General features: G+C 51.1%; 1 protein-coding gene across 1 annotated transcript; it reads left to right on the plus strand.

Moving 5' to 3' along the window:
• Positions 1 to 462: 462 nt before the first annotated feature.
• On the plus strand, positions 463 to 13,532 carry GINS2 (GINS complex subunit 2). The gene is made up of 5 exons (XM_045890625.3): positions 463 to 656; positions 1,891 to 2,005; positions 7,952 to 8,051; positions 12,486 to 12,612; positions 12,869 to 13,532. Exons 1-5 carry the CDS (start codon positions 567 to 569, stop codon positions 12,992 to 12,994), a joined length of 558 nt encoding a protein of 185 aa, XP_045746581.1. The 5' UTR covers positions 463 to 566; the 3' UTR covers positions 12,995 to 13,532.
• Positions 13,533 to 14,237: the final 705 nt, after the last annotated feature.

The raw sequence follows: 14,237 nt of genomic DNA on the forward strand, positions 1-14,237 counted from the left end.
GCCTAGCCAGGTCACAGCCATGACCTAGTAATAAATGCATTTACTTCTGGCCCGGCGCGGGACCCGGTGTCCACGTGCTCCGAACTCCACCCCCAGCTTGACTCAGTGTAGGCGCCCGGGACAGGTGAAGGGACACGGAAGCGCGGAGGCAGCATCAGGAGGACGCGCCGCGCCAGGTGCACCGCGCTGGGCCCCGCCCACGAGAGGAGCGCGGCGGGAGGGGCGGGGCCGGGCCGCGGGGGGCGGGGCCGGGCCGCGGGGGGGCGGGGCCCCGGGCCCGTAGCTTGGGGGACCGAGCGGAGACGCTGTGGGGCGTGATCCGCCCAGCCTCGTTGACGTTCGCCAATCCGTGGGCTCGAAGCGGCCGCGGTCCCCGCCTCCCTCCGCCACGGGGAGAGTGCCGCGTTGCTATTGGCTGGCCAATTGGCTGGCCTATTGCTATAGGCTTCCGGCGCGGGGGGGCGGGCCCCGCGTGTTGGCGGGAAAGCTGCGGCCACGGCCCTTTCCCCCCCGATGGTGAGGGGCAGCCGGCGGCGACGCGTCCCGGGCGGGGGGCTGTGGCCAGCATGGACGCGGCGGAGGTGGAGTTTCTGGCTGAGAAGGAGCTGGTCACCATAATCCCAAACTTCAGCCTAGACAAGATCTACCTCATCGGGGTAAGCGCCGGGTCGGCCATTTGCCTCAGGCCCAGCGCCGGGAAGGGGCGGTGGTGTTGGGGCTTCCGCGGACACCCGCCCGGCCTCCGGCTCGCCGAGTGGTCAGGGTTGGGGGGGCGGCGCCCCGAGTGGTCGGGGGGGGGAGTACCGGCTTGGGGGACGCCGAGTGGTCGGGGGGGGGTAGGGGTGAGGGGACCCTGAGCGGTGGGGGGAGAGTGCGGGGGGGGCGACCCGGGGGTAGAACACGGAGGGTGGAGACGCCGAGGGGTCGGGGGGGGGGGAGTACGGGGTGAGGGGACCCTGAGCGGTGGTGGGGGGAGTACCGGCTTGGGGGACGCTGAGTGGTCGGGGGGGAGCAGGGGTGAGGGGACCCTGAGTGGTGGGGGGGGAGTGCGGGGGGGGGCGACGCCGGGTGGTCGGGGGAGGAGTGCGGGGGGGGCGACCCGGGGGTAGAACACGGAGGGTGGAGACGCTGAGGGGTCGGGGGGGGGAGTACGGGGTGAGGGGACCCTGAGCGGTGGTGGGGGGAGTATGGGGGGGCGACCCGGGGGTAGAACAGGAGGGTGGAGACGCCGAGGGGTCGTGGGGGGGGATTAGGGGTGAGGGGACCCTGAGCGGTGGGGGGAGGAGTGCGGGGGGGCGACGCCAGGTGGTCGGGGGGAGTGCGGGGGGGGCGACCCGGGGGTAGAACAGGAGGGTGGAGACGCCGAGGGGGCGGGGGGGGAGTAGGGGTGAGGGGACCCTGAGTGGTGGGGGGGGAGTGCGGGGGGGGGCGACGCCGGGTGGTCGGGGGGGAGCAGGGGTGAGGGGACCCTGAGCGGTGGGGGGGGAGTGCGGGGGGGCGACGCCAGGTGGTCGGGGGGAGTGCGGGGGGGGCGACCCGGGGGTAGAACAGGAGGGTGGAGACGCCGAGGGCCCGGGGGCGGGGGGAAGGCTATGGGCTGCGTGGACGCAGGGGGGCGAAGAGGTGGGCGAGGTTCTCGGCCCGGGCCCAGCGCCTCAGCGGTTCTGACGGCAGGAAGCCGGGTCAGGTGGGTCGGCCAGGCGCGCAGGTGAGGCCGGCGCCGGGGCGGGACCGCTCGCTCGCAGCTGCTTTTCTGTGTTCACAGCTGGGCTTTTATTTTCCTTTGGGTTTCAACGTCTGCAGCGCCCTTCCCCTTGTTGGACAGCAGTGGGGTCCCGCTGTGCCCTTTGCCCTGCCTCCTCTTACCAGGGTCTGGTCTTCCTTTGGCAGGGGGACCTGGGGCCTTTTAACCCCGGCTTACCGGTGGAAGTGCCTCTGTGGCTGGCGATTAACCTGAAGCAGAGACAGAAGTGTCGGCTGATTCCCCCCGAGTGGATGGATGTGGGTAAGGACCTGGGTGGAGCAGGGCCGGGTGACACCTTCCTTCACGATGGAAGCACCAGCCCTTCCCACTTCCTCCATCATCCCCTGGTCAGCTGAAATTAATGAATGGTTGGAGCTTCACCTCAGTTTGCTGACCACTCTTACTAATGTCGTGTTAATTTGAGGCACCTATACCAAATTTCGCTCGGATTTTGATTTTAAGATATTTCAGCTTGCTTTAAAATTAAGAATTTTGGGATGCCTGGATGGCTCAGTCCGCGAAGCGTCTGCCTTCTCAGGTCGTGATTACAGGTCCTGGGATCGAGCCCCACATGGGGCTCCCTGCTCAGCAAGTAGCCTGCTTTTTCCTCTCCCTGCTCTTGTGTGCTCTCACTCTCTCCCAAATAAAAATGTTAAAAAATAAAAAATCATAGGGGCGCCTGGGTGGCTCAGTCGTTAAGCATCTGCCTTCGGCTCAGGTCATGATTCCAGGGTCCTGGGGTCGAGCCCCACGTCGGGCTCCCTGCTCGGCAGGAAGCCTGCTTCTCCCTCTCCCACTCCCCCTGCTTGTGTTCCTGCTCTTGCTATCTCTCTCTCTGTCAAATAAATAAATAAAATATTTTAAAAATAAAATAAAATAAAAAATCATAAAATTAAGAATATTGTGGGGCACCCAAGTCTGCCTTTGGCTCGGGTCATGACCCCAGGGTCCTGGGTTTGAGCCCTCATGCAGGGGGGCGGGGGTGTGTGTGTCCTCAGCGGGGGGTCTGCTTCTCCCTCTCCTCCCCTCCCCCTGCTCGTGCTGTCTTTCTCTTCTCTTTCTGTCAAATAACTTTTTTAAAGATTTTATTTATTTGACACACACCCGACTCTTGACCTTAGGGTCGTGAGTGACCTCAGTAAGTTTGAGCCCCCACGTATAGACTAGCATGTTAAGGAGCAGAGTCCTCTCACATACAGAATGCATGAAAATAATGTATCATCCAAACAAGGGAATATTATTCAGCATAGAAAGGAATGAAGTCCTGCTCGTGCTACAACTGAATAAACATGGAACACATTATGCTAAGTAAAAGAAAAGGCACAGAGATCACCTACAACTCTGAATATACTAAAAATTATTGAATTGTACGTTTTATTTTTTTAAACGTTTATTTATTTTAGAGTAAAAGCTGGAGGGACAGAGGGAGAGGGACAGAATCTCAAGCCGACTCAGCAATGAGTTTGGAGCCTGATGCAGGGCTCTTCATCCTACGACCTTGAGATCATGACCTGAGCCAAAACCAAGGGTCAGACGCTTAACCGACTGTGCCAGCCAGGCGCCCCTGAATTGCACATTTTAAACGGATGAATTGAATGGTGCATTAATTATGCCTCAATAATAAAATGATGGGGGCACCTGGGTGGCTCAGTTGGTTAAGCGTCTGCCTTCGGCTCAGGTCATCATCCCAGGGTCCTGGGATCGAGTCCCGCATCGGGCTCCTTGCTACGTGGGGAGCCTGCTTCTCCCTCTGCCTGCTGATCCCCCTGCCTGTGCTTTCCCTCTCTCCCTCTCTCTCTCTCTCTCTCACTCTCTAATAAATAAAATCTTAAAAAAAACAAAACAAAACCAAGGACACTATGAGTCAGGCACTCTCAAATACAGTTTCAGAAAGATTGGGCATTTTCTCCTTCTGGTCCTAAAGGCGGGGGGCGGGGCGGGGGGAGGTTGGCCATGGAGGGTTTGCAACAAAGGGAAACACCCGATCCCAGTTCCTTTTGCTGAGGGGCACTTTGGCAGCGAACCCCGCCAGGTCTGACAGCGCTACATCTCCTTCTGGCAGTTTCGGCCTGTCCAAACCGAAGGTGATAGGGGCAAGAGCCTGTCTCATTGCAGGCCAGTCAGAAAAGTGTGGAGAGAGTTAGCCTGACCCTTTTCACAGACCGGGGCCATGCTGGGGTGAGCAGTAGTGAAAGCTCACTAGTTGGTTGGTAGAGCATGCCCAAGAGCCAGCTGCCCTCTGATTCTGCCACTGTAGAGTTCCACCTGCTCTTATACTATGAATGGAAACACCTAGTAAGTCCGTTTTTGTCTCTGACTTCTCTGACGCTGTCTTATTTTTTATTTTTTATTTTTTTAATTTGAGAGAGAGAGAATGAGAGACAGAGAGCACAAGAGGGAAGAGGGTCAGAGGGAGAAGCAGACCCCCCGCTGAGCAGGGAGCCCGATGCGGGACTCGATCCCGGGACTCCAGGATCATGACCTGAGCCGAAGGCAGTTGCTTAACCAACTGAGCCACCCAGGCACCCCTGTCTTATTTTGTTTTTAAAGATCTTATTTATTTGGCAGCACAAGCAGCGGGGAGTGACAGGCAGAAGGAGAGGGAGAAGCAGACTCTGCTGAGCAGGGAGCTCTACTCAGGGCTCCATGCTAGGACCCTGGGATCATGACTGGAGCTGAAGGCAGACGCTTAACCCACTGAACCACCCAGGAGCCCTGTTTTGTTTGTTTTTGTTTTGTTTTTTTAATTTATTTGAGAGAGAGTGCACACTCATGAGGGGGTAAGGGGCAGATGGAGACAATCTCCAAGCAGACTCCCCACTGAGCGCAGACCTCTATCCCCTGACCCGGCGATCATGACATGAGCTGAAAGCACGAATCAGGTGCTCAACCAACTGAGCCACCCAGATGCCGCTCTGGCACAGTTTTTGAGATTCGTTCCTATGGTTGCATGGAGCATTACATCATTTTATTGCCAAGTACTATTTCATTCACGGTAGAGTGTTCCACAGTTAGGTCACCCATTCTTCTGTTGGTAGATATTTGGATCATTTCCTATTTTTTGGCTATTGCTAATGAGGCTATTACGAACATTCCTGTCCTAAGTCTTTGTGGATACATGGTTTTAATTCTCTTGAGTAAATACCTAGGGTCATAGGGCAGATGGTGCTTGACTATAAGAAATTGCCACCTAGCCCTCCAGAGTGGTAGAGCTCTTCTGATCCCACCAGAAACCTGTGAGAGTTCCTAATGTTCCACATCCTGGCCAACAGTGGGTGACATCTGTTTGATTCATTGCAATTTGAACAGCAGTATTTCGTACTCTGATTTAGATACCTGAAAAGAATCTGTCAACTGTATAGAGAAGATGTGTGTGGGGAGAGGGCAGTAGGGAGTTACCCAGGCTGTGAGTAGTTTTACCAGATGATGGAGGTGGGCAGACATGGTTGGGAGTCTAGGCATATTTCGAAGGAAGAATCTGCAGGATTTGCTGAAGGACGGGCTGTGGGATCTGAGGGAGGAGAGAGAAGAATGCCTGCCAGGGTTGCTGGCCCGAACTACAGAAGGACACGGAGTTGCTGTCTCCTGAGATGGGGAAGGCTGCGGGAGCATTAGGGCTGGGGTAGGGACCAGGAGTTGGGGTTTGACCATGTCACACTGGAGGTGCCTATTAGGTGCCCATTAGCTATCTAGGTAGATATCTAGATATCTAGCTAGATACTGTGGGCAGGAGTATTTATTCAGGAATTCGGTGAAGGGGCTTATTTGGGGATACAAATGTGGAAGTCCTCATGAGTGCTCAGGTAGTATTTAAATGAGGCAGAATGAAATCACATGGGATGTGGGTTTAGGTGGTAAAGGGGTCAGGGATGTGAGCTCTATACCCCACTGCTGAGAGAGGTCAGGAAGGCCCAGAGGAACCGGAGATAAGAGAACTCTGTGTGGTATTCCAGAAATCAAGTGATAAATATCCTCCAAGAAGTATTAATCTTTGTGAGATGTGAAGACAGATGGAACCATTGGGCTTGGCTGAGCAGAGGTCGTGGGCCTTGGTGTTGAGTGGTATTGGTGGAGGGGTAGAATAGACACCCACCTGAGTGGTCGAAGAAAGGAAGTTAACTCTTGAAAAAATGGTTTGGTAGTTGGCGTTGGGAGGATTTTTATTTTAAGGTTTTATTTTTTAAATTTTTAAAAATTTTTATTTAAATTCAATTAATTAACATATTAGTTTCAGAGGTAGAGGTCACTGATTCATCAGTAGCATGTAACACCCAGTGCCCATTATATCACGTGCCCTCCTTAATGCTTATCACCCTGTTACCCATCCCCCCACCTACCTTCCCTAAGTTTGTTCCCTGTAGTTGAGTCTCTTAAGTTTGTCTCCCTCTCTGATTTCGTCTTATTTTACTTTCCCTTTCCCTATGATTCTGTTTCTTAAATTCCATGAGTGAAATCATATGATCCTTGTCTTTCTCTGATTTTATTTCACTTACTAAGGTTTTATTTATTTTTATTTATTTATTGTCTTTTTTTTTTAAGATTTTATTCACTCATTTGTCAGAGCGCGCGCGCGCACAAGTAGGGGGAGGGGCAGAGGGAGAAGCAGGCTCCCCTTTGAGCAGGGAGCCCACTGCGGGACTCAATCCCAGGACCCCGGGATGGTGACCTGAGCCACCCAGCTATCCCTTATTTATTTATTTTAAAGATTTTATTGAGAGAGAGCATGAGCTGGTGGGGAGGGGCAGAGGCAGAGGGAGAAGTAGGCTACCCACTGAGCAGGGAGCCTGACGTGGGGCTGGATCCCAGGACCCTGGAATCATGACCTGAGCTAAAGGCAGATATTTAGCCAACTGAGCCACCCAGGTGCCTATATTTATTTTTATTTTTTGAAAGATATTATTTATTTGAGTGAGCAAGAGAGCAAGCGAGAGAGCATATGAGCCAGAGGGAGAGGGAGAGAAGCAGACTCCCCTCTTAGTGGGGACCCTGACTCACAGCTGGATTCTAGGCCCCTGAGATCATGACCTGAGCCGAAATCAAGAGTTGGGTGCTCAACTGATTGAGCCAGTCAGGCACCCCTAGGATTTTCTTTTTAAAATGGAAGATGTTGTAGTGAGTTTGATGGAATGGTGAAGTAATGAGGACAACAGCGAACACTCAAGTGAGACAGTTGCTGGGGTGGTGGTCTGTGCCGGTCAGAGAGGAGGTCCAGGACACACCTGGAGGGCTGTTTCTTGTGCACAGAGACAGGTGTGGAGGGGGTTGGGAGTGGTGTGCTGGCGGGAGTGTGCAGCTCTCAGAAGGGCATCGGGTTAGAGTGCGAGGGTGAATGGAGTAGGGGAGTAGATAGGGTTGCAGCATGGCACCAAGGGCCCCTGAAGAGGGGGCCCAACACTGAAAGACCCCGCTTCCCCCCCCCATTCCCCTAGCACAGTTGTGTGTGTGTCCCTCAGCCTCAGTGGCCAGATTCAGGACTTTCTCAGACCCATAAGATAGGGAGAGAGGGGTGCTGCTGCTGGTTGGAATTGGGATTCCACTGTGGGATTCCAGATGCTGGGCTGTAGGCCCTCTGTGATCATCATCCTACCCCTAGGCTGGAGTGGCCATGGTGTTATGTCCTCTTGCTCCCCTCTGAATAAGGCTTCGTATATACAAGTAAATTTCTCCAGTCACTGGTTACTCTCATCACCTTTTGCATTAAAGGTAGAATGCCTGTCTCTTTCCCTAAGAAAAGAACTTCTGACTCCCAGTTTCTTCAGTAATACATCCTGCAGGCCAGAGCAGCAACACCAACAGGAATTTACCACCTTCTATAAGAGAAACTTTTTTTTTTTTTAAGATTTTATTTATTTCTTTATTTGACAGAGAGCACACAAGCTGGTGGAGCAGCAGAGGGAGAGGGAGAAGCAGGCCCCCTGCTGAGCAAGGAGCTCGATGTAGGGCTGGATCCCAGGACCCTGGGATCATGACCTGAGCCTAAAGCAGATAGATGCTCAATTGACTGAGCCCCCAGGTGTCCCATAAGAAAAACTTTTGAGGAAATAGGCTGTGAATCATCTAGTTAGTGATATGTTATTCCAAAAAGTGTTTTTTCTTCATGTTTTTGTTAGTTGATCCAATAGATAATGTAGATACTTGGTAAATTTGGAAAGCTTAAACAAATATTTTGGGTATGGATGGTAAAATGTATACATTTCTAAATTTCAGAAAAGTTGGAGAAGATTAGGGATCATGAACGAAAGGAAGAAACTTTTACCCCTATGCCTAGCCTTTACTACATGGAACTTACGAAACTCCTGTTAAATCAGTAAGTATGTCTCCTTAGAGTCACATGTCAAGTCGAACTCCTGATTCTCATCCCTTACCCTGTTCCTCTCGTTCCACTTTTGGCTACAAGGTGAGGGGGATCCCCGGGCATCCGTATCCCTGAGTCAGTAACCTGGGAGGCATTTGTGTGCACACACGCTTTTGCCTGGGCTTTCCCATTTGTCCTTTCCTTTTCCCACCCCCCCTCTCCTAGGGAATCCCTTGCTACTTTATCGCTTGACATTGGACCCCGGTGAGTCGCCGTTATCCTCTCTAGCCTTTTTCTTAACTGTAGCTGTGTTTTACTGGTGAAGCTTTACCGCTTTGTCTTCCACTATGTGCATCTGAGTTCTTGCATGTCTTTCACAGGAAAGGCCAGAGGGCTCACACTTGCTCTGAACCCTAGCTGTACTGAAAGCCCACTGGTGGCAAAAAGCGTGGTGTAGTAGCTTCTTGTTTCCCTGCGTTCAGTTCTGGCTCCCCATTGGCTTTTTTTTTTTTTAAAGATTTTATTTATTTATTTGACACAGAGACAGCGAGAGAGGGAACACAAGCAGGGGGAGTGGGAGAGGGAGAAACAGGCTTTCCGCCGAGCAGGGAGCCCGATGCGGGGCTCTATTGACCTGAGCCGAAGGCAGACGCTTAATGACTGAGCCACCCAGGTGCCCCTCCCCATTGGCTTTTAATTCATTCTCCACTTTGCAGCCCGAGTAGACTTTTAAAGATGGAGCTGCCACGCAACTCCCCTGTTTCTTGGAGCCTGTCCAGGGTTCAGGCTAAAGTCCTCATGATAGCATACAAAGCACTGCCTAGCTGGGCTCCTTCTGCCTGCCTTTGTGGCTCCTACACACTCCTTCCTTCGTGGCTCCCTCATTCTCTGGGTTCCAGGCTGACATTGGCCTCTTCCTTCCACATACCAAGGTCCTCAGGGCTTTCAAATACTGTTTCTTTTGTTCAGTTAGTCCATCTGTTGTCTGTTCCCTCCTTTGGCTTATTAGCCTAACCGGTGTTCTCTCACAGGTTAAGGATGCCTATCCCCTGACAGCTCTGTAGCCCCCATGGCATTTGTCAGCTGTAATCTTCTTTTTTTTTTTTTTTAAAGATTTTATTTATTCATAAGAGACAGAGAGAGGCAGAGGGAGAAGCAGGCTCCCCGCTGAGCAGGGAGCCCGATGCGGGACTCGATCCCAGGACCCTGGGATCATGACCTGAGCCGAAGGCAGACACTTAACCATCTGAGCCACCCAGGCGCCTCCAGCTGTAATCTTCTAATCACTAGTCAGGCTGTGCCTTCCCACCCCTACCCCAGTTCTAAAGGGCAGGGACTGGGGTGCCTGGGTAGCTCAGTTGGTTGTGTCTGACTATTGATTTTGGCGCAGGTCATGATCTCAGGGTTGTGAGATTGAGCCCCGTGTCAGGCTCTAGGCTGGGCATGAAGCCTGCTTGAGATTCTCTACCTACCCCCGCCCCCGCGCCCTGCCCCCCCCCCGGTGTGTCTGTGCACACATGTGCTCTCTCTTCCTCTAAAAAAAATAAAAAGGGCAGGGACTGTGTCTTATTTGCACTAGTATTATGCCTGGTGCATACGTGTTTGTTGAATGAACGAGTGAAATCAGCAGGGGCGGGCAAGCAAATGTGGATGATTTTGCTTGGGAGATTAGACTGTAATTTGCAAAATGTCAAGCTTTTGAAGTCAGCATGTTTTTTTTTTTTCTTCTTTTTTTAAGTAGGCTCCAGGCCCATCATGGAGCCCAGTGTGGGGTTTGAACTCATGACCTCAAGATCAAGACCTGAGCTGAGACCCAAGTCTGTTGCTTAGCCGAATGAGCCACCCGGGGGCCCCTGAGCACCTTTTCATTGATGAAAGCAAGAGCAGAACTAGAACAAAAATTAAGAAGCTCCCTATTATCTGTTCTAGAGCAAGGCCTCCACTGTATGACACTATTGAATTCAAATGAATTATTGGGGTATGTAACGTGGATTTGTCCTTAAATTGGTATGACGCTAAAGTTTACAACACGAAGCATTCCACTAGATAATGGAGATCGTCACGTGGGCTTGAGCCCTGCTTAGGGAGCAGTGTGAGCCTGTTAACCCGTAGCTCTACACCGCAGTGTGTGATCAGTCCCGTTCAGACCATGCCGGACTGCAGCCCTAATGCCTGGTGGTGTCAGAGAAGGGATCCGTGGCTTGAAGAAGGAGGGAAAATTTACTAGAGAAGAGGATGCTATAGGTAGGAGGCAGGGACATGTGAACAAGCACAGTATGTTTGGGGAAGCCGAGCTGTTGGGGTTGATGTAGACTAGGTAAAGAGTTGGGGACCTGAGGCTGTTACTCTGTGGCTGCAGTGTCCTGGGGAGGGTGTTTGGCAGGGGTTGTCATCCAATGAACTGGAGAGTCTTCTGTGGCAGTGGGCAGGAGGACTTGGAAGGGAAAATATGGAAGCAGAGGTCAGGGGCCTGTTCACATTTAGTTTTTGAAATTCAGATCTTATGTATGCAGTTCCTGTTGAAACTTTGGTTTTATGATTCTTTGTAATTCATTTGGCCAAGGGACCTAATTTTACCTTTGTTCTGCACTTCAGTTAACAAATAGATGAGGTCCTTTGTTCTGTAACCTGCTGTTCAGAGCGTAAAATCCAAATGTTTGGGTCTTAAATACAATCCACTATGTAAATTTTATACCACTGATTCCCTACCACTAATCACAAGCTACTTTGAGCATGTGGAGAGGCCACTGTACCTTTCCTAGCATGCCAGGTGATAGACAGTGTTAGCTTTTGCTTTCATCTTTTTTGTCTTTTCCTTCAATGGTTAGTTTAAAATACAGCTCACAACAAGGGGCATCTGAATGGCTCACTTAAATGTCTGACTCTTGATTTCAGCTCAGGTCTTGACCTCAGGGTCATGAGTTCAAGCCCTGCATTAGGCTCCACGCTGGGTGTGGAACCTACGTGGAGGAAAAAAAAAAAAAAGGCTAAAATGGCCTAATGGCCTAGAAGGATCCCAAATGTAACTCACGACAGGAAGGCTGTCACACTGACCCTCGCTGACTCTTCAGACTTTTACCAAGAATTCGCTGTGTATTGGTATGCTCGGTTTATGCTAATTTGCAATTTAATCTGTGGTTTCTGTAAGTGTACTTTTCTCTGTGGAGTGGGACAGTACCTAGCCTTCAGAGCTTTTGGGAGGATAGAAACGCTTTGTAGTGCCGAGCACTGTGCCTGGCACAGAGCTGTTGTCTTCTTTCCCTGGTGGGTTGTGAGCCCTTGGATAAGTGATGAGGTAGGAGCAATAGCAGTCATGACCTCTGAGCCAGCCCTTGAAGCAAATTCATTCAAGATGGAAATTCTACAGCACCGAACACTCAATTACCCTGAGCAGAGGATGTCCAACCTTTAGAGCTTATTCTCTGAAGTCCTTGTACTGCAGCCTGCCATGGGACACTTAATGTGAGCACAAATAACTGTGTGGATCATGGTTGAATTTTCTTTCTTTTTTTGGGGAGGGGGGATTTTACTTATTCGAGAGAGAGAGACAGAGATAGCCACAGACATAGCAAGAGAGCACAAGCGGGGAGGAGAGGGAGAAGCAGGCTCCCCGCTGAGCTGAGCAGGGAGCCCAATGCGGGGCTCGATCCCAGGACCCCAGGATCATGACCTGGGCCGAAGGCAGACATCTATCTGGGCCACCCAGGCATCCCATGGCTGAATTTTCTTTTTGAAGATTTTATTTATTTATTTGACAGAGAGAGACAGCGAAAGAGGGAACACAAGCAGGGGGAGTGGGAGAGGGAGAAGCAGGCTTCCCGCGGAGCAGGGAGCCCGATGCGGGGCTCGATCCCAGGACCCCTGGGATCGACCTGAGCTGAAGGCAGACGCTTAACGACTGAGCCACTCAGGTGCCCCCCATGGCTGAATTTTCTTGGCACCAAGCTTAACTGCTAGAAATTTTTTACATCTTAAAATTGAAAACAAAGGAAAACACATTTTGCTTGTGTTTTCCTGAAGCCAAGCAGCATTTTTTAAAAACGCCACTTCTAGGGGCGCTTGGGTGGCTCAGTCATTTGCGTGTCTGCCTTAGGCTCTGGTCGTGATCCTGGGGTCCTGGGATCGAGTCCCGCATCGGGCTCCCTGCTCAGCCTGGTACTCCCTCTCCCTCTGCTACTCCCCCTGCTTGTGCTCTCGCTCTCTTTCTCTGTCAAATGAATAAATAAAATCTTAAAAAAAAAAAAAATAAAAAGCCACTTCTACCTGGAAGGGTGCCCGCCTGGCTCAGTTGGAGGAGCATGCACTCTTGATCTCAGGGTCTTGAGTTTGAGCTCCACGTTCAGTGTGGAACCTACTAAAAAATAATACAGGCCACTTCCACCTGGATGTTGCTTAATTTACCAAGTGCTTCCTTATGTGATTTCCCCGCCGCCTGGCTTCTCTTAGTGCTTCAGACAACATCCCGAAAGCAGATGAGATCCGGACCCTGATCAAGGATGTGTGGGACACTCGCACAGCCAAGCTACGGGTGTCTGCCGACAGCTTCGTGAGACAGCAGGAGGCACATGCCAAGGTGGGTGTGCGCAGGGCACGGGGGCCTCCCCCTCCCATGCCCACGAAGGCCGGGGGCTGCCTGCTGGTGCCAGCGAGTTGCCCCCAGCATCCTGTCTGCTTAGATTATCGCAAGCAGGGATTACTAGCTGTGCTGTGCCTTTAAAAAAAGAGAAACAAAAACCATTATTCATTGGTTACTTTTATTCAGTAGATTTTACATTTTCTCAAACCAAACACTCCTCAACCAACCCAGTTTTTTTTCTCTTGTGTTTTAGCTGGATAACCTGACCTTGATGGAAATCAATACCAGTGGGGCCTTCCTCACACAAGCCCTCAATCACATGTATAAACTCCGTACAAACCTGCAACCTTCTGAAAGCATCCAGTCCCAAGACTTCTAGAGAAAGACCTGAACTCGTAAAGAAAGGCCTTGCATCTGCTGGCCGGAGGCTTGCCGGGTGGTGTGAGTGCTCGAGACATGATAGAGGTACTATTATCTCGAGTTCTAGAACCCCTTTTGAATATATGAAGAATTGTGTAATGAAACAAGGAATGGGCTCATAACATTGTTGGAAAGCAACAGGTTTGTGCTTAGTCCTCGAGACATTCTTTAATTCCACATCTGTCTCTAGAAGCCAGCTGTTCTTTTATAGGGGAAAGAAAGCAGCTTTGGCAAAACACGTTATTTTCGCTACAGAGCCTGCGGTCTCCTGCTTGGCATTGTCATGTGGGTGAACATTCGGTGACTTTAAGTGTTGTTTTTAAGAGAGAGATACAGTAGGAGTGGCGATGTGGCCTGGGGCTTTTTTCCTTTCTTGACCTGATCTCTTGGGCTAAATTTAGACTCTCCTAGAGTTTGTTCACCCAGAGAAGGATGGCAGATGGGTGGCAAGATGTTGACTAGGGTTCGCCATCTAAGCCCAATAAAGATGGACTCCATGCAAATCTCACGTTGGGTTTTTTCCCTGCATTACTACCAAGTGAAGAGAGCAAGTCATGTGGCTAAGATGGTCTGACTGATCATACGGAGATGTGTGGCAGGAAGGGGTGATCTTTAGACTGACACTCTGGGTGTTTCTTGTTCTCTTGGCTACTTCTGGTTAAGGTATAGTGGGTTTTTATCAAGGGGAAAGGTGGGGAACTCCCTGGGTGCTTCACGCTCAGCCACCATCATGAACGACACAATAGCTGTCCAGATGAGGAAGTTCATGACCAACTGGACTCCTTCAGTGGAACCAGATGGTCATTGATGTTCTTCACCCTGGGAAGGCACTAAGACAGAAATTCAGGAGAAACTAGGCACAGTGTGCAAGACCACACTAGATGTCATCTTTGTATTTGGACTCAGAACCCATTTTGGTGGTGGCAAGACAACTGGCATGATTTAGAATTCCTTGGATTATGTGAAGGGAAAACAGACCCAAACATTGATGTGCAAACACAGCCTGTATGAGAAGAGAAAGACCCCAGGAAAAAAGCAAAAGAAATGCCAGAGCAGAATGAAGGAAGTCAGGGGGACTGCAGAAGGCCAGGCTGGTGCTGGCAAACGGCTAGAGATTGGATGACAGAAGTAAAGATTCTGCAGTGACTTTATCTGTGGTGATTGTGCAGATCTTTCATAGTAATAAATTTAAAACTAAAAAA

The sequence above is a fragment of the Mirounga angustirostris genome, unplaced genomic scaffold (assembly GCF_029215605.1).
Source record: "Mirounga angustirostris isolate CCGP_5_RB_7025 unplaced genomic scaffold, mMirAng1.0.hap1 SCAF_16, whole genome shotgun sequence".
In the NCBI taxonomy this organism is placed as follows: Eukaryota; Metazoa; Chordata; class Mammalia; order Carnivora; family Phocidae; genus Mirounga; species Mirounga angustirostris.